Genomic DNA, 24,325 nt, shown 5'->3' with positions numbered 1-24,325 from the left:
AGCAGCAGCCTTCCTGCCCCCTTTCCTCTCCTCAGATTTGCACCAGCAAAAGAGCTAGAACAGGTCTGAGAAGACCCATTGTGGACAGGGAGGCTTATGGAGGCATAAGAGGTTGTAAATCTCCTTTCCACTGTGAAATCTTCTAATCCATACAGTGCATGGCGGGGGAGGGGATAGGATTGGGCTCCTATGTATTAAGTGTTTCTCAGGTCATTTGGGTGAATGATTTGATTTTTTTGCTTCAAAAGAAGTCAAATGATTGTTATAAATACAGGTAATAAGGAAGCAAATGCCAATCAGTGAAGCTGACTAATGTTTTTAAACCTTCAAGAGAATTCAGTATTGCAACACAACGCTGCTGGAATCGAACTCTTGACCTGAGTTTGAGCCCAGTAGAAGCTGGGCTGGGATCTCAGGCAGCCAACTCAAGGTTGACTCAGCCTTCCGTCCTTCTGAGGTTGGTAAAAGGAGTACCCAGCTTGCTGGGGGTAAGGTCATATGACTGGGGAGGGCAATGGCAAAGCACCCCACTCACAGACTGCCAGAAAAGTGGAGCAGAAGTGGTGCCACTCCAACAGTCAGTAATGAGTCGGTACTTGCACAGGGGACCTTTCTTTCTTGAGAGTGCATATTAAACTTAGTCAACTATAAAGTTGGTTGATGTAGAGTTTGCATTATACCATCTTTCCTCATTTTCCAGTGCTGATGCAGCTGTGCTGCATCTTGAGGTGGAGGAACATTTGTTCCCTTACCTCAGGGCTGCATCAGCACTGGGAAGTTGGCTAGGATTGGGCCCTTCAACTTCCATATCTTCTTTCTGCTTTCCTTTTATTCCCCCATTATCTAACATCCAACTCTCTCTCTGGCAGGTTTCCTGCTTTTAACGTATTTAAATAAGGTTGGTGTTTTAAGCCCTGTTTTTAGCCATGTGCTCCTCATACTCTTTTACATATCAGTCACTTCCAGCTCTGTCTTTATAGCAGCTCTGTTTCTCTCCACTAACCACAGTGAACTATACTGAGTAGCCGGAGGCATTACTGGCCATTACCACCAAGCCCATGCTAGAGAGAACAGCTTCCTACCTGTGCCATAAAAAGAAAGAGAGAGAGAGAGAGAGAGAACAGATACTCATGGCCTGCCAGAACTAACATACAGAATTGTCTTAAGCTTTCTGCCTTGTGTTTTTTATGATGCAATTGTCAATTATGCTCCTTGCATTTCTAGTTACGGAGCTGAACAGATGGTGGAAGGCTTATTTCAAGGCAACACATTTATTAAAATAGCCTTGCCTGGGGTCCCAAGCAGTTCTCTACTGTAACCACTGGCGTAGCTAAAGGGGGGGTGCAGCACTAAGTTTTGTAGGGAGCCTCCCTGCAGCGTGCGAGTGACTCCTCCCCTCCCCTTTGGAGCCATTTGAATGGGGGGGGTCAAAATGGAGGCGAATGGCTCCCAAGGGGAGGGCCGCTTGCATGCTACAGGGAGGCTCCCTGCAAAACTTAGTGCCCCACCCCCCTAGCTATGCCAGTGACTGTAACCCTGATTCATTCGAAGGAGGGAATATTTACTTTCTCTTGTTCATGGAACCAAGGAACTGAGCCAGGAAACGGGTATTGTGCAAAACAATTTAAAAAACACACAATGGACAGGTGCAACACAATTGTACAATTTCTACAATTGTAACTTAGTACACTGAGAAAGTATGGATAAAGAAGGTTACTGAGCTGGCATAGTTTTAAATACTTTTATGAGCAGCCTAATGACATATGGTTTGTTCTTAAAGCTTGGATGGGAGCTTTGGATTGGTGTCAGGTGGTGCTGCCACCTGTTTGACTTTTTTTTTTTGTAACTACCCTGCATAGTTTCCCAACATCTGGGATGGCTGCCAGCCCATGTAATAAAAAAGCAGGTTTTTCCACAGCGTTTCTCCTCCCCTACTTAACTATGCAATGTTGAAACTATGGTTTGGAGCCTCTGATCTCATTGGGTATGTCTTCTCCCCTCCTACCCCAAAGCAGAGAAATGGTGTAGTTTTCTTTCCTGTGTATTTTGTGGATTTGTAAATAAATGATATTGTATCAGACAAAAAAATAATGCACAAGTCCTTTAATTTTAATTGTGGATTTACAAATGTGAAGTGAGGGGAAAGCACAGGGGAAGCATTTGTTTAGCATTTCAGAGAGGCCCCCCAAGGGCATTTCCTTCATTCATGCTAATTTCATGTTTCCCTTTTTCTAGGTACACAGTCTTGTATAATGGGCATCACCAGGAACACGACAAGCTTCCAATTCACAATGACCCTGAGTCCCAAGAGTCCTGCTTCTGACTAAAGTTCCCAAACATGACCCCACTATTTGGGGCAGTCAAAAGTTTGTCCTCCACCAGAAAGTTGATACCAGATCAACGTTGCCTGCATGGTCATAATGGCTCTCCTGTCCTGGTTTGATGTGGGTGTCTACTGCGAGGGTGGACTTGCCAGCATGAAAAAAATGCACAAAAGTTTGCAGAGAGAGGAGCAAAGAGATATTTTTGTTGTTGTAGAAGGATCTCTGGAAAGTGACCTGAAGTGCTTATATCAAACCATGCTTCTGCTGTACCAAAAATAGAATTTGAGAGACTTATTTTTCCTCAGCTATTTTTAATCAAGATTTCTCAGTCAAGAAACACACTACCCCTCCTCCTGGTATGACAGAAGAAAGAGTATTTCTGTGGATTTCTTTTCACGTATGTCTCCTTGCCAAACGATGGCAAAGAACGCAAATAGTCAAATGAGAACTGAACCCACAGGGGTGGAATTGACTGCGGTATGAAGGGGACAATACATGACTCCTATCAAACAGAGATGTTGTGAATGGCATGGTCATGCTACAGTCACCATTTTCAGCAAAATCTGCTGTCTTCAGACTCTTCGCATGCATTATTCAAATAAGGTCCTTGTTGGCAAACTTTAGGCAGCACTTTGAAAGAAATATTTATCAAGAGGCAGAACATTTATATTTAAAAAACTCATCTGTTAACAACTCACCAAGTGCCATCTTGATGTGTGTAACTGTGTACATCTGAATATTTTAAACTGATGAGTGCATTTAGGGACAGGGTGCATTAATCCATTGCTCTCCTCCCACCCCATTTTGCTATAAGGTGGGTCAGTGGCTCAGGGAAGATGTGCCCCCTTACATGGGTATCTTTGGTTTGTCGGGGTTGCGAGAGGTCAGTGTCCCAAGTGGAAACAGGATAAGAGCCTCCAGCTCAGGAGGGAGCTGGCACCCAGGCAAGTGGCATAATCAAAGGCAGGCAAAACTCAGGTTGCAGAGGCAGCAACTAGCAAGAGCTAAGCCTGGCAGGCTTTGGCCTTGAGGAGACAAGTTGCTAAGGAGCAGTTCTGGGGGCCAAGGCTTGGCAAAGCCATGTGGAAGCCGTGCTGGTTCCCATTGTCATCAGATTTGGTGCTGAGTCAGCTGGTAGGGCCTGTGATGCTGCTGAGGTAGCACTTCTAGATAATAGTAAAGTCTGCAACTGCTTAAAGCTGCCATGTTGGTATAGCGAGTACGGTGCTGGAGCATGTGGCCGCTGGTGTCCTGATTTGAGAGCCCTGGTGCCTTACAGGGTTTTTCTTTGCTTGCGGTTCCTCAGAATTTCCAGATATTTCCTCAATGCAACTGTCCTTTCAAAGGAGGTCAACCATGCTTATATTTGCGACTTCCTGCATGCAGGTGTAACTAGCTTCCTTAGTGTCATTGTCCCCCTTTCTTTGCATGTATGTTGAAAGGCTTTGCTGTAGATCTAGAGACACTGGGAATCTGATTTTCACACTATTGGAAATGCGCTGGTCTAGTCGTGGGCCTGTATTCTCTTTAGCTGAAGATCTAACCCAAAGATGACAACCTTGCTCTTGAAATTAGATAGGTATTTTGTTACATTGTATAATCGTGTACAGATATTTTTTTTAACAGTATAGAAGGAAATATTATTTATTATTCTTATTTTTAAAGGGAATGATTGTTTTCCCATTAAAAGCTTCTAAGTATAGGAGCTAAAATGTTATTATCAGGTTTTTTTTAAAATTATAGTTCTGTTGCTATGTGACAGCTACTCCCTGTATAAAGAGAAGAAACTTTTTTTATGGTAGAGCAAATGCAATTCACACACCATTTCATTGGCCTCCTCTAGTTCAGATGTCTGGTGAGTTACATTCAAAGTATGAAGGTGATATGTTGATTCTATGGCCTTATAAAGTGATACTGCTCTGCTAACTCTTGGGTTACATCAAGGTAGCCCTATTTTTTAAAGTTTCCAAGTGCTATTTTAGTACACTCAAATCCATATGCACAGGAGACTTCCTGCTGCTGATCAAGATTTTCCTGCTATGTGCAGCACATGAAACTAATGGTTGGCAACCTTCAGTCTCGAAAGACTATGGTATAAGCCTACAGCACCCGGTATTCCCAGGTGGTCTCCCATCCAAGTACTAACCGGGCCTGACCCTGCTTAGCTTCCGAGATCAGACGATTACCCTGCACATGCCTGATCTCAACATGAAACTAGCTTCCTAGAATAAATGCAGTTCAGACTGGGGTGAGGGCTGGAAACCTGGAATTTCCTGTGACCTGTGCTTTCCTGATAAAATGTGCTGTGACAGCAGCACATGCCTGATCTCATCTGATCTCGGAAGCTAAGCAGGGTCAGGCCTGGTTAGTACTTGGATGGGAGACTGCTTGGGAATACCGGGTGCTGTAGGCTTATATACCATAGTCTTTCGAGACTGAAGGTTGCCAACCACTGCCTCATGAAGCCCAGTAGGAGGCTGCCATCTGCTGGGCAGCAGAGAAGATGATTGAGTTTCTGAGCAAAATAGACAAAGTGATGCCTCCTAGATTTGAAAGCTAAAGGAACTGGGATGGGTCAACGTGTGGCCCAGTAGTTTGAGCAACTGGTGTTTTTCTCTCTGCCTTCCCCTTAGCCAGAGAAGGTAGAAAAAGCCAACTGTGGACCACCATAGCATCATGTGTTACCATACTTTCTTTCTGTTTTGTGTGTGCACTATTTAAACAAAGTGATCCCACTTAGTTTGGGTCCTTGTGCAAAAACCCCTTTGCCTCCTTCTCAAGTATCTTTGGTCATATGAATGAGGCTTAATTCTGTTGATCTTCGTGCTGTGTACATATATGGTTGCCAACCCTCCAGGATTGGCCTGGGTTCTCCAGGAATCAGCATTCATCTCCAGGTGACTGCTGAAAGCAGTCTCGGAGATTTTAACAGAGCCTCCAGGAATTTTCAACATTATAACCTTTAGAGAAAACAAAATCTCCAGGAGTAGCTTCAGTTAGAGTTGGAAACACTATGTACATAAGACAGTAACTAACAAGCTTCTCTCACAAGTATATCAAATCTTTCCCAAATTTTGTTTGAGATCTTCATTCTGTGCTTCCCTTTAGATGTTCTCCCAGTCTTTTGGGAGTTGCTTGTGAACAAGCAGCTCCTAAGAACATAAGGAAACTCAGCTGGTTCAGACCAAAGTCCCCTCTCATCCAGCACTGTTTCCCACAGTGGCCCACCAGCTGCCTCTGGGAAGTCCATATACAGGAGAGAAAGGCAGACTTCTCTCCTACCAATGCAAGTGGTATTCAGAGGCGTGCAGCTGGAAGTAGTGCATTAGCCACCATGACTAATAGCCATTGAGAGACCTGACCTCCATGAATTTGTGGAATTCTCTTTGAAAGCCATTCAAGCTAGAGGCCCCATTGCCACATCTTGTGGCAACGAATGTTACAGATTGATTTTGCACAGTGAAAAAAGTACCTCCTTTTGCCCATCATAAATCTCTTGCTAATCAGTTTCATGATTCATCAACCAGTTGGATGACCTGTGTTCTAGCCGTGTGAGAGAGGGAGAAAAGCCTTTCGCTATACCAGGGATGGCCAAATGTTTTGGCAGGAGGGCCACATCATCTCTCAGACACTGTGTCAAGGGCTGGGGGGAAAAATTTCCATTTAAATTTGAATAAATTTACATAAATGAATATATTAGAGATGGAACTTACATGAATGAATAAAGGTCTTGCAATAGCTCAAGGTCTATAAAAGATCTTGCACAAAGCAAGCCTGGCCTTTCCTTTAATGCCGCAGATGTGAATCTGCAAGCAGTGGAGGGAGCCTTCATCCCATAGCTCATGTGAGAGGTGAAACAGTTGACCTCACACTGAGAGCAGTTGTGTCTGGCCAGCATGGGCTCCAGCAAGTCTTCGGAGGGCCAGAGTCTCATTGGAGACTGGGGGCTCCCTGATGGCCAGATTGGGGGGCAACCCTGCTCTACACCATAAATTATTTTGTAAGTTTCAAACATGCCACCACTTAATTGCCTTTTTCCCATTAAAATGCCCCAAACGTTGTAGACTTTGCTCATAAGGAAGAAAAAAGCTCACGTGTGGCTGGAGAATGTTTAAATGACCCAACCTTGTAAGCTGATCTAGTCACATGGGGATAACTCTTGAAGCTGACATCATTCCAGGAGAGGGATGTTAATTTCCCTGGAAAAACCCACACCATTGGACCTGTCTTCAGGTAAACAACTCTCAGCAGCAAGAACATCTAAAGGGTACCTGCACCTGATCAGGTTCTAGGGTAGGGTTTCGGAATGGATTGTGTATGTGTTTTTTAAGAGCTTCTCTGTACAATGTCCAGTAACAATCTGAAGAACCGCTAAGGTTAAAAAGCAAGTCCAGGATTTGTGCCCGTGATAGCTCATATGTAAGCTTGGCTGAACTAGATTATTATTGTGAACAAGTGCAGATGTCTTTATCTGACATATTTGGAGGACATGATCGTTGAATAAAATAGTATTCTGTTGCTGGTGAGTTGGTAATTCCTTTTTAAAGTTGTTAGAGCAACTTTTCATTGCATTTTCTGAGTACTGTAGCTGATTTCTTCCAGTGGTTCATTTTCTACACACACATGTGAACAAAGCATTAATTAGTTCCACTGACAGCAGTAGTGTGTACTCTTACAATTATCTTCAACTCCTTTTACTTCTATAGGAATTTGTGGTATCTTTTGCTGAATTTTGCCAATGAGTTTGTAGCACCCTAAAACTACTTGACAGCTGCTAACGGGTTAAAGAGGCACCTTTTAAAGCGCTGTCTTCTTACATTTAGCAGGAGGAGAGCAACTGTCCCTCTTCAACCCAGCCTAGTGTCTGTGGCTTTTTTGAGAGAAACAGCAGTGGGACTGCAGCAGCCAACCTACCCCTCTGCACACACCAGAGGATCCTGTCTAATAGACAGCATGCAAAGAAAATAAAATCTTATCTTCCTTATGTTCCTTAGATCTTCTCCCAAATATTTCATCATTGCTTTATGATTTCAGCTGTTAAGTATGGAGAAACATACTGTCCAGTAGTGAAAGCAGCATGGAGGAGATGCCTCTGCGTTGCTTATGTTCTTCAAAATTGCCCTGAGAGCGAGGAGAAGGGGTAGCTTACACAGTGAGTTTTGGAGCCGTGCAGGACTTACAGCTCTGCTCCACTACTGCCTGGTGCCGCTTACCTGTCTTGAGTTAGGAACATGCAAATGGATCAAGACAGTGTGCAACACACTTGGAGTGCTCAAGTCAAGTGCAACTCTACTCAGCATTATAATATTCGTAGCCCTGAATTGATACATATACACCTTCCACTACAGAAAGAATGTGGTGTTTTGGACAACCATGGACTAGACTGCAGCCGAGTAGCGTTACTCGGATGAAAAGTGAATATGTCTTACTTCAGTGCTGCAATGTAAAAGAAAGGCAATGTTAGAGAAAATCAATCTGCAAAAGAAAAGCAGCCTTTTAATAGTAATGAGATTTTCAACTGGGAGAGAAGCCCACAGTATAAAGGCCTGTGTGATCAAAAGGACAGACAGCTGTTCATTTCCTTTGCCATGACTGGGTTTTGATTAGATTCATCTACTTTGCCACCAAACTCAATGTGGGATTTTGATTGACTTTAAATTCTCTCCTTCAGCTAGCATTCACTTCAGTGGGTTCTTCCAGTTGGCTTGGTCTAGCTGGTAGATTTGATGTTTGATCAAATGTTGCAGCTTGAGAAGCAGTTCCTCCTTTCCTCTCCATATCAGCTTTTCCATTGACATTTGGAGTTAGAAACCAACTTAGGCCCAAACCAAATGTGCAACTATTCCGCGGGGGGGGGGGGAGAAAATCCATGAGTAATATCCTGTATTTGCGAGCCCACGTTCATCACAATCTATGGTTTTCTTTGTGGCGCAAGCCATGCCAGTCCCTTCTGCCAATCATCCCTCTGCAGGCTTCCTGGATCTGCAGAAATTCCAGCTGCAATTGCCTACCAAAAAGGGTCCAGAGTGTTTTGCCTGAGCCTTGTCCTTCTCAGGGCATGATATTCTGGAGCACTTACTGTACTGTGAATCCCAGCCCTGACTGTCACAGGAGAGTTTTCCCCCATGTATTCTGCTCTCCAGCCAAGGAGGCAGGGATTCCCCAAAGGAAAACCCCCTTATGAAAAAATGGACCCTGCTTTTAAGCAGGAAGGTTTGTCCAGAATCAATAAAGGTCATTTTTTTTATGACTGATACGGTAGTTTCCCAGGGCAGCCTTCCCATTCAGAAGCAGGGGAAGGAGCTTTCAGGATCCGTACAAGCAATCAGTCACGCTACCACAATTCATTCACATCCAGTGGAGGCAGATCAAGCATAAAGGGCTCCTTGGACAGCAAGGAAAAGCCCTGCCACTGAGAAACATAGCTTCAATAGCTTCAGCTATGGAAATATCGCTTCCCTGCATTTCCATCCAAACCAACAGTGAAGCTCAATGGCAAAGGCCAAAGGTCTCAGATCCCCAAGTCAAACTAGGTCTGCTTTTGCACCTTTCTCTCCTGCTTGTCACAAGTGAGGGAGCAGTGATGGCTGCCTTTTAACACCAGGACCAGTAAGAGTAGGAACTGTGGAGAAGGGCTCCCAGAAAGACAGTGTCATCTCACCTACCAGACTCACAGAAACCAAGGTCCATGGACAATCTGAATTCACAGATTAGGAGGGTAATGAGTGGCAAAGAAATTCTTGAATATTCCATAGCACAGATCCCATGGGATAATGAAACCGATGTATTGCTTCCTAATGTGTGCTTATTCCTTTGAAAATTCCCATTACTACATGGATTTCTGCACGTGCGGTTTGAGTGTTAGCTCTGATTGGACTAGCCCATTCCATTATGCTAGACTGGTTAAGATGGACAGTTTCCCAGTTTCTCTCCAGTTGTTGGTCCGAGAAATAAGCTCTCCAAGTCCATTTGTAATTATCTTAATCTTTTTCCTTAAAAAAAAAAAAAAGTGGACAACTTCTGGAGAAAGTCTGGTGTAACCAAACTTATTCATTATTCAAGCCATTATTCATTAACCACATGAGGCATTTGAGAAATCAGTGAGAACATGAGTTTGGAGATGCTCACAAGTTTACAATTTTGGTATAACTCAGGACTAATTAACCATATCAGACAGAGGGCTTTCTTCGATAAGAATGAACCCTATCTCAATGGGTAGATAGTAGTATGTAGGGTGGGGCTAGCCTGGACATCTGCTTGACTGTAGTGGCCACTTCAAGTGGCACGTCAGGGACAGTAGCAATCTGACAAGGACTGCTCACATTCCATGTCTGCCTGTCATCCCTGCACTGCTTCAATAGGTTGTCAATCCTCTTCTGTCTCTGAGAGCAAGCAGGAAGTAGATCAGCACAGCAGCACCTTTTCCTCAGCACAGCAGCACAGATCTTTTCCTCAGACACCACCCCTGTGATCATAATGACAGACCTGCAAGGCGAAGTAGTGCAGTGATCCTGCTTTGACACCACCCACAAATTATCAGACCAGGATCATTCACCTCTGCCTTCTTCTTGCCTCCCCCAGCAAAAAGGCCAGGTGGGCAAGAATGAGGAGGTGGAGTTCTCCTACACAAACATTCCTCCTACCTTCAGTGCTCTCAGCATGCTCTGCCCATTCTGTTGTTGTTTTTTCCTCTCAGCAGAGCCAGTAGGAGCAATCTGATGGAGACCGCAATTAACATGGTGGTGCAGAGGAAGTGGCAGTGTGTGTGTTTCCAAAAAATCAAGCTGCCAGACAGACGAGGAGAAGGCAACAACAGTGATGGCAGAGTATGTACTTGATGGGTTGTTTTCTTTTTATTGGGGTGTTTTAAACCGGCAAGGGTGGCAGATCTTGGACTATTCCTAACAGGGAATCTGCAAGCTTGTAAATGGTAAAAGGGCCCTTTTCAACTTCTTTTTCTAAATCACAAGAGAGAGAAGAGTTAACTTTCCAGGTCCACATCATCTGTACCAATGTTGTATGAGCAACATGTGATCAATAATGTGCAAGGATTTCTGGGAAAGAAACATTCTGGGCACCACAATAACTTGACCACTTAACCTCTGGCGTTTTTTCTGGGGTGGGTGTAAGAAGTGTACCTGACAGACAGATGTAAAGGCATGCAAAAACATTCTCCCTTAAGTACTGGTGAAGGAAAGGCCCTAAGGAGGATGGTACCCTCATAACAGTTTCAGCATTAATGTTATTCGCAGTTAGGTTTAACATTAATTTACTCTTGGGAGACAGGACTAGAAAACTAACCAGGAAAATGAAAATAATTTGTTTCTCTAAAATCACCTCAGGAAACAGTTAGAAAAAGGCCTGCTCCCAGCTTGCCTCATGGCCTCTAGGAGGACATTTGGTCAGTGGCAGAGGGTCCCTGGGCACTGCCAAGAAGAATAGCAAAGGGAAAACCAGGCTAGTGCCAGCCAGCCATTGGCCAGAGCAGTTGGGGTAGCTGCAGAAAGCTCTCTTTTCCATCTGCAATACAAAGAAGTCTGTCCTTCTTCCCCTTCTTCAGGGAATTCTTAACAGAAAAGAAGCACCCTCTTGCCTTTGCCTTCAGCCAGAGGTCTGGTATTTCGGGTGGGATGTGTGTGTAACTGGGGAAAATCATTAGATCAAAAGGCAGAATATAATTCTTTCAGTCAATCAAATAATAAACAGCAGGAGCAACTTCTGCAGCTGAAACCAGTGTATACCAGTTCCAAGCTCCAACAGTTCCCCAACACCTACCAATGAGCAGTTGACATTATCTTATCAGTACAACTTACACCAGAAGTAACACTAGCAATTACATTTACAACAATACAGCCCTCTGCATAGATACATGGAATATCCATCTTATTCAATGGAACTTATTCCTAGGAAAGTGGGCATAGGCTTGCACCCGAAGACAGACAATAGTTTCTTATTGGTCTATAGAAGAGACAAAGTATAACAGCAGACAAAAATTAGTTTTGAGTAATAGCTAATGAAAGGAAGGTGAGCTTTCTGCTAATTTTAGTCCTGCTGTTACTGTTCAGTTTTAGATGTTCTTTCTTTTAAAGACAGACTGTAGGGTCCAGAAAGGGATTTTGTTTTTAGACTGTTAGCTGCTTTATAAAGCAGCTACATCTAGTGGTTGCACAGGGTAGAGCTCTAACAGTTAAATTGGTTGGGGATTTTTTTGCAGTCATCCTATCCACACTTAACTGGGAGTAAGCTCTTATGAGACTTACTTCTGAGTAGACATGCCTAGGATTGGGCTCTTACTTTTGAGGTTGAATATGCAATTGGTTGTGGAGCTCAAAGCACACACTGACATGCTTTTGTTTTATGTTTTTCCTTGTGTGTAAGAGTGCATGCAAGGAAGAGAGCTGCGATAACAAGAAGTCAAAAATGCTAAAATGGGTTGCAGACATCACTTTTATATCTTGGACGTAAAAGGCTCCCATCCACTCTACTGAATATTAAGTATATTTTTTAAAAGTACATGAAGCAATAAATAGCAGCCTACATGCCCAGTTTACCAGGCCTTGAGTTCTCTTGACAATTTTAAAAGGAACATAGGGAGCAACCAGTCTTTGAAACTGTTTAAGATGGTTCTTATTAGTGCTGATAGCTGAACTTCAGCCGCTAGCTTTGGCACCCCAAAATTGGATTTCCTAGGCCAAGTGTTGGCAACCCTCTTCTGTATAGGGGCCAGATGTGCATGAGAGGTGTCAGGAGCAAGGCAGTCCTGATGATGCTTGACTGTCACTAAGGTGCTGTCTACAAAATCACAACAGCAACCACTAGTGGAGACCCCCCCCCCGGTGCATTCCCTGGCTACCTGGTTGTGAACTTCCTCCCAATTCTCAGGCAGAGGCAGCTCCTTTGGCATCTGAGACTCTTCTCCTGAGGCAGTGTTGGTAGCTGCTGAAGGGTGGACTGAACCTACTGGCCAAGGTGACTCCATGCAAGAAGCTCAGCAACCCCCAGCCCAGCAGCTGGATGATGGGCTGGGGTGAGGAGCCATGGTGGACAATGAGGTGGAATTGAGGTGTTCCTTCCTCCTCTCCACCTCAATACCACTGTAATTAATATAGGTCATAGAGCAGCCTTGCCTAGGATGGGGAGCTGGAAGGGAATAAAGAGCCATGGGCAGTCTTGGACTTACTTCTTTTCAGGTTAGGGGTAGCCGGACCTGGAAGGGTGCATGGATCTCAACATCCTTCCACCACTGGGACGCCTTGCAAGAAAAGGTGAATGAAAGCAGCAGCTCAGGAGGCTGCATCACTGCCCCCCCCCGCCCAACATTGGTTAACAGTGGGTAGGTCTTGGACTATGTGTGCCTGGCTGGCAGGGAAGACTGCATGAACATCCTCTTGCTCCCTTTAACCAGGAGCAGTCTACCATGGCAAATAACATCAAACTATCACCAACTCCCTCCCCTGCTCACCCCTTGCTCTGATTTGCGGAGATGGCAAGACAGCTGAGCCAGAGAGGAAGGAGGACCCGTGTAGCCAGCTTCCTCCACCACCCACACCCCTGACACCTGACTGTGCGCCAGATGAGTTCAGATGGCAGGCCTGATCCAGCCTGCAGGCCACAAGTTGCCTACCCCTGCCCTAGGCCTTTGATATACTAGTTGGAGTTGGCCTCCCATCAGCTGTTTTACCAAGTGTGTTCATAAGCAATATGAAACAATTGGTACATGAATGAGGAGAGAAAAAGTGAACTTGGTATGAGAAAGGACTTGGGAATTCTCTTTTCAACACCAAACTTTGCACTGAATAATGGTTCTTCTAGGAATAAAACAATTTAAAAAAAAAAAATTCTGGTTCCTCTTTTTATTCTGTATATGTATATGTTCCATAATTCCTTTTAACTTAAGCATCTTTATATACTGTATAGATTTGCTTCTTGGGGACAGAGCGAGGGAAGGAACAGAAAACCTGAAGACTATCTGGAAGTCCTGTCCACCTCCACACACAGGTGCTTGTATTGCACCAGCCTTTGCCCACACTTCTGAAATCTCTCATTTCAGTGTTATAATTTTCAGCAATCAAGTGTTACAGCATGTATGAACATTCAAAATGAAAGGAAATATAAATTAGAGACAGAAGAGCAAGTAAAAAGGGGGGGAGGGGAAAGTATAGCTTTTGGGCATAGTTTTTGGGGGTGGGGTGGAGCAAAGAGAAAAATTCCAATCCAAGATAAACAGATACACCTACTAATATCCATGGGTGGTATCCCAACCAGCATTCCAGCTGTTGAGAGCTTTCATGAGGAAGCTTCTGCTTATGAATGGAGCTCGCTGGCAAAAGCCTTGCCAGTAATCACAGGAGAGAGAGTAAACTGTAAATTACATTAATCTGTACATAAAGACCTTTAAATGAGTACTAAGTAGCACCTTGCATATGACATATTGATTCGTATAAAAATAAATGCCCTGACTGACTCATCTACACCCAGCCCAAACCCCTGGAAACATGAAATTTGAGGAGCATATCCCTTCCGTGATGTAAGGGCCCACGAAGAAGAGATTTTTTAGGAATTTGACTGCTAAGGGTGTGAAAAGGGGTAAAATGTGTTTTCACGGATTCCTCAACATCTCTTAGGCCTGATGAGATATCAGTTTGGTTTTTACTTACAAAGGTTACCCATATAAATGCTTAAAAACACAGTTCAGGATTTTGCCCTAATCAACCCCTAAAGAGGCAGATCTAAATTTTGGGGTGACTTATGGAACCCTTCCTATTACTTAGGCCGGGCTGGCTTTTTCCCGTGTTACTACCTGAGAGAGAACTGTGGCCTACATGGCACCTGAGACCAGACTGGCCTTTTTAACTTAAATCTTTTTAAGTCAGTATGACAAGTAGTAACAGAAAAATAAGTCATGTTAGTGTTTACTCTGAATAGTTAAATGAAGTGTATTTCTGGTTGGGTGCAAAGTTCTGCTACCTCAGGATTTTGACAAGCCTTTCTCCTGAGAAACTGGGCTATCACCAGCCCTTGCTCTGCTTATCCCTGAATCCCAGTGAGAAGAGAGGGAGGGCATTGGCTCAAGCATTGTGTGGCACAGTCTAACTTCCTTCACAGGAGGCATTGCTCTGCTTATCCCTGTGTTCTAGTGAGAGGAGAGTTAGGAAAGGGCACTGGTTCAAGAGTCTTGTGGCGCAGTCTCACTCCCCTCACAGGAGGTATTGCTCGAAGTTCCAGTGAGAGGAGAGGACAGAAATGGAGTACAGGTCTGTGTATTCTATGGAGTTTGAAGGAACAGAAATGGAGTACAGGGCTGAGGACACAGTGGTACAAACAGAAGATGCAGTCCACTACCCTGTGGAGTTCCTCAACACCCTCAATCCCAGCCCACAAGCTTCTCCTCAAAGAAACTTTAAGAGAGTTCTGTTGAATTGTCTAACTCTTTGCCCTATTCCTGACACATTGTCCAAGTATTCAACTAAAAACTATTAGAAATTTGTTTGCAGAGACACATGACTACTCTTGGAAGTGACTCAGTAAGCACCAAGTCAGAGAATAGCAAATGCTCCTCAACTGCTGAATACCACTGGCTACACATCTCATGAAGTAAGAGTCTTAGTTTGATGAAGTGCCAATAGACATTTTGGAGCATTATTACATATAACTTGAAGATCCTCATAATGTCAGAAAACTTCATGAAAGTTGATTAGTTGATCTAATGAAGAACTATTATGTCTTAGTCCCTTTGTATCTATAAAACCTACCGGTTCCCAGTGTTTTGCATCAGGTTTTTGTAAGTTTCTCATGAGAGTAGGAATCAAAGGTCAGCTGTTACCAAAGCACTAAACAAAATGAAACCAGCATATTTTATTATGGGAATGTATAAGGCTTGTCTCTACAAATAGGTTAGCCCTAATTATGAATCTCTAGGGGTTTTTGATATTTGCAATTCATTTATCGCCAAACTTTAGAGCAGCAGTTTTCAACCTTTATTATTTCAAGGCACTAAAACTGTCAAGGCACACCATCAGCTTTTTTACAATTGTCAAGGCACACCATGCTGCCAGTGGGGGCCTCACATCCCTATTGGCCCGACTAATAAATGACCTTTCCTCAAATTCCTGTAGCATACCTGTGGACCACTCGCAGCACAACAGTGTGCCATGGCACAGTGGTTGAAAATGGCTGCTTTAGAGCTTGAGAGAAATAGAAGTACACATTAGTTATAAGTTATAATAGTGCCTCATGTCAAGGAAAAAAAAAAACCTGCTTCCTCAGTTGGAAGTTCACTGATAAAAAGAGACTATATGTCTATTTCCAATCTGCTTGTTTGTCTTTTCTTTTTAAAGCACTGAGTGTGGTGAAAAAATGTCCCTCATGTATAGTCACACCCACACCAACCATCTACATTCTCACTTAAACATACAAGCTTAGTTTCTCATAACACTGAATTGCATACTACCATAGGTCACACAAACCTGACTATATGCTTTTCTTACCTAAATATCATATCCATTCATTAAATCACACTGATTAGAGTATAAAATATAACTATTGCTTGAGAATGGAAACCCCCCCCCCAAAAAAAAACCACACAGCTCTCTAGAGACACGCATAATAGAAAAAATATGATTGAAGTCTAATCATTTGCTGTTTCTTTTTGAATAGAAAATGTGTTGATATCCACTAACTGCTGGATCTTTTTTGTGAACCTTGATTAACTCTCTTGTGTCAACATATAATCTAGCAATCTAGGTTTATGCAAATATGCAATTATGCAACCACTCTGAATATCTAAAGGCTACTAATAGATGTACCATACTATAATATCCTTCAGGGATTACAATATCCTGAGTTTTATTCTTAGAATAGTACATCAAAAATATGAAAGGAATACAATTCCCATCTCTTTTTGGCTTCCGTTATAACTACAAAAACTTAGCTGATACAACTGATGAAAACATTATCATAATCATGACCATAAAACAGGAATTCATTCAGCTGACGTGTTAAGTGTACTCATTGTAGGAAAGTTACCTTGGGGTTCACCCGGATCTAGGCACCCAAATGTTATGATGCATTGCCAAACAAAGAAACCAAGCAACAGCTGCTGGTATCCAGTGCTAGTAAAGTTAGTTCACTACTGCATTTCATAATGAAACTTCAAATTATTGCCTGGTAATTACCGTTAATTATTGATTTCATGAACCTCTTTAGAGAAATAAAAAGTTGTATTCTATCTTTGGTGAATGTACTTCTGCTCATGCACAAGTAATAGGGATGATTAGCCCCACAACTCTCTGAACTCATCATGGTCCTGTTACTGTATTTTTACCTGAAGCTCCAGAGCAAATTTTTGGAGAATGCAGGGGGCCACTATTCTGAGGGGATCATTTTTGCTTCTACTCCCACTCCTGAGGATACAACCCAAACTGAGCATTGTGAAATTCAGACAGAAGCAACATGAGTAGCTTCACAGAGAACACAAGTTGACCCAAGTTTACTGAATTTTTCATAACATAGTTGCATCTTTTTAAATGCAAATATACCACTGAAGAGGAAACAGCAACAGTAAACATTTTTAAGTTTATTGCTTTTTACTAATCTTGCACAATAATCTTTGTTTACTGAGATCACTGATTGATCTCAGTTTGTATTCCATTTTCTTTTGAAGAGTCAATCACTGACCATTTTTTATAGGTCACCTGCATGGCTGTTCTTCCCACTTCAGTCATTCTTCACTGGTTTAGCTCCTCCAACTTAGTTCCCCTTGAAAAATGCACAAGACTCAGAGACTGTTCAACAGATTTACTTGGACTGAACTCTTAGATGCTCAAGAGAAGAAAAGGCACAGATTAAAAGATTCCTGTGACTCTTGAACACAGCATATGGTGCTTTGCTTGTGGCAAACAAACAAAAATACTGCCATGACTCATATGGGCTAAGAAATTGAAAAGAAATTTTCTTCCTTGCCTTCATTAAAATGAACTTAAATTAAATGTCATTATATAAACATATGAAATAAAGTCGACTTTAGGAAGATTTCTTTTTCTATTTAGAGTCCTCAGTATACAATGCAACGTCTCATTATACATTTACTACAAATGCTATTCCAGTAGGTGCTGGGGCAATTGTGAAGCACACAAGTTCCAAGCCCTCTCAGTGCACTAAGGCAGTGGAAGGAATCCACTTGCTTTTTTATTGGCAAGGCCAGTCAAAAGGTAGGAAGTGCTGGAAGCCTGCTGTCCGATCCATTCAGATGTAATCATCTTCAACTGGTTCCCCATTAACGTCACAGTAATGGATGAAGATAGCTACCACCCGCTGGAATACTCCTTTCTTCATTTGACGTAGCTCAGAGATCTCCTCCCCTATGGTTTCCATGCAGATGTCTGCCGACAGCTGTCCTTTCCTCCGGGGAGCATAGATAGTAGCTAAAATATAAACAGAAAAAGAGAATGGAAGCAAAAGAAATGTTCACTGAAATACACACTGACTTTTTTTAAAAACCAATAAGCTTTGGCTGTAGCCCTGTACGCACCATTCCTGAAATTCAGCCCCACTGAACACAACAGCAGGTTCTGAGTAGACATGCATAGGATTGCAATGTTCATTTTTAATTTTAATGATCAGTTTCTATGGCTAAATAAGAAGTCTGCCACTCCCAGTTCACTATCAGCCTAACTGTCCATAATATTGACTTTACAAACCTCTCCCACTAAGTTTGAAGCTTATTATAAGGCATGTATATAACACACTTCTTTAGTTCCAGCAAATTCTAATGTCGAGTGGTTACTTTTTTTTCCTCTGAAATCGTAAACATTTGTTGTGCCTAGACCTAGGTTAAGCTTACTTTCATGCTATTTACCACAAAATAGTATTGTTCTCTCAACTATTCTAAATTGTTTTCTTTGTCTTCAAAACAAAGCTAATACAAACATATAAAAATCACCAATTCAGTAGCCAAATGATAACAATGAAAATAAAGTCACCAAGCAGGAAATGCCTTTCTAAACAAAAAGTTCTTAATCTGATGTTGAAAAGTCCTATGCACCTTACGAGGGAGGGCATTCTAGAGACTGCATGTAACTACAGGGAATGATCTGCCCCATGTCCTGGCAAAACAAACCTGCCTAATTATGGGAACACAGAGCAAGTCCTCCCTACTGGATCTTAATTATCAGGGAGCAACACATAGGTAAAGGAGTTCCCCTATATACCGACCATTCATTTCACTGAAACTGGACTATATCTTTGACTAACAGAGCTTCATTTGCCTTTGGATAGTGACAAAACTTATAAATATTTGACACAAAGAAATGTATTACATCTACTTACTTTTTTCATCATCCTCAAAATCATATCTTGCATAGCCATTCGGCTCTGCAGTTCTGAGTGATCTCAACCAAGGGAAATCAGTAATCATGGAGTAGGGAGCCCCATCCACAACACCTACAATACAAGCAGCCACAGAGAAAATAAGACATACTTTACCTTCTTTTTTAGCTGCAGTTCTTCTCCAACTTCATTATGAGCTTTAGTAAACAAGCCAAAGTAAACAGAAACCAAAGCACTGTGCAGCTGTTTGATCACAGATGAGATACATTGGGGGGGGGGCGGCAGCCCTGGCCCTGCCCTCTGTACATGCTCAGCCTCCGCACATTAGATGTGCAAGGAGACTCTAATTGTGAAATTTGTAGTCTGCATTTCTGTGACCTGTACTATGTAGGCATGACCTCTCATGCATGGAGGTACCTGCAGAGATTGGGACCAGCAATCCCCCTTCACATGCCGACACCTCACCTCTTGTCCAATACCCGCACAATGGAAAGGAGAACTTCCTTAGGAAGTCAAAACACTCCAAACCTGTGCAAGCCAAAGTTCTCCAATCAGTTCTTAAAAAGAAAAGTTCTCAAAAAGAAAAGTCCCACCACAACTCAATTTTTCATTAGGTTTTATACTATATAAACAATTGCTGGATTACTTCTGCAACTAAACAAAAATATCTCTTCTACATAAATTGTGCATCTGAGTAAGCAGAGAAAGGCTGCCTACATTTTCATGCTGGTCTACTTCTAACTCTATAGCTCCAAGTTACATTTATTTTACTTCTTGCATTTACAACTTACACTTCGAAAAACAAACCATTTTCTAAGGAAATATATACACAGCTGTTTGGAGCTCTCCACAGTGCTCACCTTCTAGAGTATAAATATCTCTCCCCCAAGGATACTTTGTATATTTCTTCAGATCATCTTCTGTTCGCGTTGCTTCAGGGAAGAACTCGTATTTAATAAGCTCTCTGAAGGACAAAAAGGAACCATGTACAAAAACAGGAGATTAGAAAAATAAAGTCACACTGTAATTATAGACTACAAGGCAAAATTCGGTGGACTTGGATTCAACTTTCACTCCCCTCACTCACAAGAAAGGCCCAATACAGGTGAGAAGACACCACTGACTCACTGAGATTCAGACAAGATAGAGATTCACTGAGCATCAGTGTATGAGGCAAGAAGGTTGAAACCATAAGGATTGAAACAGAAATCTCAAAAGCAAGCTATAAAATGATCTCAGTATCACTCTGAACCAACACAGAAAATAACTTAGCACAGATCAGGGTAGCAGAACAGACTATTTCCTATTGACAGAGACCTGGTTAAAAAGGCACAGAGTAACATATTAATGCATTACTATAAATTTGGCTGATTTGATAGACCAACAAATGTCTTAGTCCTAAATGTGGAAATGAGTTCCACTAAATTCAGTCAAACTTATTTTTGCGCCTAGCATCAGAAGACCCCTTTGATCTACATATTTATTTATTGATCTAATCCATTACAGATCTATTGAGAAACTTACTGATTAATGTTGGCTATCGTGTCCATCCAGCTACGAATGCGCACCTTGTTGCGAACATTTGGAGGATTACTGAACTCATGAATTATACATATATGGTATGGATAAGGGCCGCTAAAGATCTTTTGTTCAAGAGTCAGTGTATCAACCTGTGAAAAAAGTCATAATATGGCTTGTAACTGAGAGGAAAACAAAGCATTTCCATATAATCCATAGGCTACATCTGACTATGCCTCCAAGTATGCTGGCAAAATGTGCCATACTCTGAATACCTTTGGAGAAAATAGTGAAAGATGAAGCAGTATGAACACACTTAAAAATTTCAGGGCCATGTACATGATGAAGTTTCTGTACAAGTTTTTCAACAAAGCTCTGCCACCACTTCTAAAACAGGCATGAAAAATTCAGGAATAACAAAAAAAAAATAGTTTAAAGAAACACTCAGGCCTAAGCTACATTCATCCCCCCCCCCAATGTTACTCTCCATTTGTATTCAGAGTCTGTGGTAACCTCTAACACAGTGGCTCTCACTCGTTTAGCACCGGGACCCACTTTTTAGAATGAGAATCTCTCAGGACCCACTGGAATAGCTGTCATTACCGGAAGTGATGTTATCAAGCAGGAAATTTTTTTAACAATCCTAGGCTGCAATCATATCCAGAGGTAAGTTCTTATTTACTATCATTGTTAAAAGAATATACATAGTATCTTGTTACAGGCCTGTAACATTTCCCCAAATGCAGTCATATATCATGGTAGCATAAAAATAAAACAAAAATAAAATATTTAGCATAAAAATAAAATATTAAAATGAATGGGGATCCACCTGAAACTGGCTTGTGACCCACCTAGTGAGTCCCGGCCCACAGTTTGAGAAACACTGCTCTAACATGTTCTTGACTTTTCTGCTGTTCTTTCTGATATTTTAATGTTTTAGTGGTTGTTACTCTATTTGGAAAGCTGCCATGTGGACCAGAATTGAACAACTGAATTGTCATCAGAAGCAGTAGCAGTTTGATCATTTCAGCAAGTCTGAGTTACACAGCTTAACTCTTCAAGGCGTCCTGCCAGATAAGTGGCTGTCCTCCCCATACAACATATAGGTGTTTGGGAAAGCAAGTGTCTCAAAGAACTGAATCCCTTCTTGATGCCATTATGATACAACATGATTAATAAATACCAGTACTATGAATATCTTTACACTGCACCGGATTACAGTTATAAGCAGGACCATCATAGGGCCTCTAATTAACTTCAAAAGGAAAGTATCTGACCCTGGACTCAGTCCAGCTTTGGTATGAAGGAAAAAACCAAAGAAAAAGCTTAAAATACTCCTGCTGCCGATCCCTAAACGCATATACATAGTTTTTTTTTTTTTGCCTCTCTTGAGGTATGAGGCAAAAAAAAAAAAAAAACCTATCGAAATGCCTGCAGTTAGCAAACAAAGAGCACTGGTTTGGAAAGTCAGTCTTAACTTCATACTTTTTTTTTTCAAGTGGGGAAAAAAAAGTGGCAGCAAGCAGAAGTGAACAAATATAAGCAGCTTCATTTCGGTTACATGAGCTCTATCTGGATACCTGCTGCATTGGACGAAGGTAAATGATTCGGTTTCTCTCTGGTGGCATCCGCAATATCTGATCCAGTACTTGATCCATATTTAATTTCTTACATTGGGCATAGTCAAATCGATTGACAATTGGCGCGTTCTCTACTTTTAAGTGCTTCAGTACACGACATCTAGTAGCTACAAATTACAAAAAAACAGTACGTCAGCAATATATATATATATGAGAGAAGATTTAAGTTTGGATTTACTCACGTACACCCAACATGTGCTTTTCCCATTACAAAATGCTGGCTGACACCACAGCACTGAAGAGAGCCAAGCGCTGTCAGATTTCCAGTCCATCTCACCATTTACAAAATGCTTCAAGAACAGTATTTTGTGACTTAATTCACATTTTCTTGCTTTGAGAAAATTAAAATTAGGAAGCAACGTGTTGTTAAAAAGCAAAAACATTTTCAGAATTAGGCCCCTCCCTTGAAGGATCCTGCCCCTGTAGATGCAGTCCCATCAGCAGATTGCACACTGCATCCTGTGGGAGAGGGGGTGCCCAGGAGGTCTCCTCTGGGTAAGCCTCTGGAATTGGAACAAGTCTACATATGCCAGTGATTTCACTAGCACAGGTCTGAATGGATTCAAGAAGGTGGCTAGGATATCGGCACTAGTATCTGCCGCTGATATCACTACAGCTGATACTGCCCTCTTCCAGCCCATTCCACCCCCCATTCTGCCCTGTCTTCCAGCCCTTGTTCCACTCCCTATTCCTCCAACTCCCCACCTCACACTGATTTACTAGAGTTGAGGGCGTGGAGGGTCTGCTGGCAGGCCATGGCTACCACTTGCAGCAGTAGCCCAGTTGCTCCTGATGGCATGTCACATTTGTGACAGCTGTAAATCCAGACTGCTAATTCCAGCAGTGTATGGGCAGATTAGGATTGGGCTGCCCATCAGTCCACTTTAGCATGCCTTAAGTCTTCATTGCCGTCTTGTCTTTTCTATGCCCATTGCTGCTTTGCTCAAAATGGCTGTGTTCTATCCCCTCTTAACTTCTGATGGCCCAGCAAAAAGAAAGCGTTCATAAGCATAGGGAAGGCTGGAAACAGCAAGTGGCCATGGAATCTTCTTTTGAGTGCACTGGAAACTCCAACGCTTCTACATTATTCTGCCTCAGAGAAACAACTCCAGCTAGGCCTGAAGGTGAAGTATTAGCATTCACTAGTGCAGCCTTCATTTCCATCTGCAGGTGTTCAGGGTATTAACCAAGAAACCCTGTGGTGCACCTAGCTAGGAGGAGGAATGTGCCAAGTAGTCAAGAAAGACAAGTTATAAAAACTACCAAAGTCTGTCAAGCATACATACCATGAATGAACATCATCTTAGGGCAGTCTTTCAACACCAGATCTGTTATGCCGCAGTTTGTCAAGGTGATCCCAACGAGGTTTTTTGATTTCAGTGTCAGAATCTAGGGAATTTAGTTTTAAAATTAAATACAGCTACATGAAATACACAGATACACACACAAATGACTTAAAAAAAACCACTGGAATCTAGGTAACAAATGCCCTGTGAGAAGGTTTATTCTCCAATACTGCAAATGATAGGGGTGAAAGTCATTTTCCAGGTTGACAGTGTCCTTCTAAAAGTTACAGCTAATTGTATATACCTTCCTTATGAGGAAAGGCTACAGTGTTTGGGCCTCTTCAGCCTAGAAAAGAGATGCCTGAGGGGCCACATAATTGAGACATAAAAAATTATGCATGGGAAGGATAAAGTGGATAGGGAGATGCTCTTTACACTCTCACATAACACCAGAACCAGGGGACATCCACTAAAATTGAGTGTTGGGAGGGTTAGGACAGACAAAAGAAAATATTTCTTTAGTCAGTGTGTGGTCAGTCTGTGGAACTCCTTGCCACAGGATATGGTGACGGCATCTGGCCTGGATGCCTTTAAAAGGGGATTGGACAAGTTTCTGGAGGAAAAATCCATTATGGGTTACAAGCCATGATGTGTATGTGCAACCTCCTGATTTTAGAAATGGGCTATGTCAGAATGCCAATGCAAGGGAGGGCACCAGGATGCAGGTCTCTTGTTATCTGGTGTGCTCCCTGGGGCATTTGGTGGGCCACTGTGAGATACAGGAAGCCTCACTAGATGGGCCTATGGCCTGATCCAGTGGGGCTGTTCTTATGTTTCTTATGTATAGAAAAGGAAGCTCTAAAAGCCCTCACCTGGATGTGGTCATCCTCAATCACAGGATCGCTGGTGCTAGTGGACTTGTCGGCTGTTCTTTTTCGCTTCACTGAATGCCTGGGCTTTGGCTTGGTAGCTTCTTGGGGGGGGGAGAGAGGGGGAGAGAGAGAAAGAAAGTTAAGTTTCCCATCCACACATAACTGTAACAATATCACTCAATAACCTTTTTATTTGTGTGCAGGGAATACACATGTGGGTATGTCTACATGGTGCTGGGCACCTGACAGAACAGCATGGTCCCAGCCAGTAACATGCTGTCAGAAAACAGGACTGATGGCAACAGGTGTGAGGACCACAAGCCTAGAGGAAGTTCACATTTTTGATCATCAAAAGCAAT

The 24,325-nt window shown here is 42.4% G+C and overlaps 2 protein-coding genes across 5 annotated transcripts in view; one reads left to right on the top strand and one right to left on the bottom strand.

Annotated features, from left to right (window-relative positions):
* The window catches only part of HTR4 (5-hydroxytryptamine receptor 4), a 148,362-nt gene extending 146,039 nt beyond the window's left edge, over positions 1-2,323 (top strand). The window contains exon 6 of the mRNA XM_066617370.1: positions 2,236-2,323. Within this exon, the coding sequence (XP_066473467.1) occupies positions 2,236-2,323 (88 nt within the window). The remainder of the gene's footprint in view (positions 1-2,235) is intronic.
* Positions 2,324-16,830: 14,507 nt separating this feature from the next.
* FBXO38 (F-box protein 38) overlaps positions 16,831-24,325 on the bottom strand; it is a 40,415-nt gene continuing 32,920 nt past the window's right edge. For 3 of the 4 annotated variants that reach the window (XM_066614318.1, XM_066614320.1, XM_066614319.1), the window contains 7 exons: positions 23,967-24,067; positions 23,095-23,197; positions 21,749-21,915; positions 20,175-20,320; positions 19,511-19,614; positions 18,651-18,764; positions 16,832-17,746 (listed from right to left, as the gene is read on the bottom strand). In XM_066614318.1, the coding sequence (XP_066470415.1) occupies positions 17,568-17,746; positions 18,651-18,764; positions 19,511-19,614; positions 20,175-20,320; positions 21,749-21,915; positions 23,095-23,197; positions 23,967-24,067 (914 nt within the window). In that variant the 3' untranslated portion in view covers positions 16,832-17,567. Of the gene's footprint in view, positions 17,747-18,650; positions 18,765-19,510; positions 19,615-20,174; positions 20,321-21,748; positions 21,916-23,094; positions 23,198-23,966; positions 24,068-24,325 lie in introns of all 4 variants that reach the window. The other variant, XM_066614321.1, reaches the window with a different exon arrangement.

The sequence above is a fragment of the Tiliqua scincoides genome, chromosome 2 (assembly GCF_035046505.1).
Source record: "Tiliqua scincoides isolate rTilSci1 chromosome 2, rTilSci1.hap2, whole genome shotgun sequence".
Taxonomy (NCBI): Eukaryota; Metazoa; Chordata; class Lepidosauria; order Squamata; family Scincidae; genus Tiliqua; species Tiliqua scincoides.
Note: the sequence above shows the minus strand (reverse complement) of the source record. Positions and strands in the feature narration are given on the sequence as shown.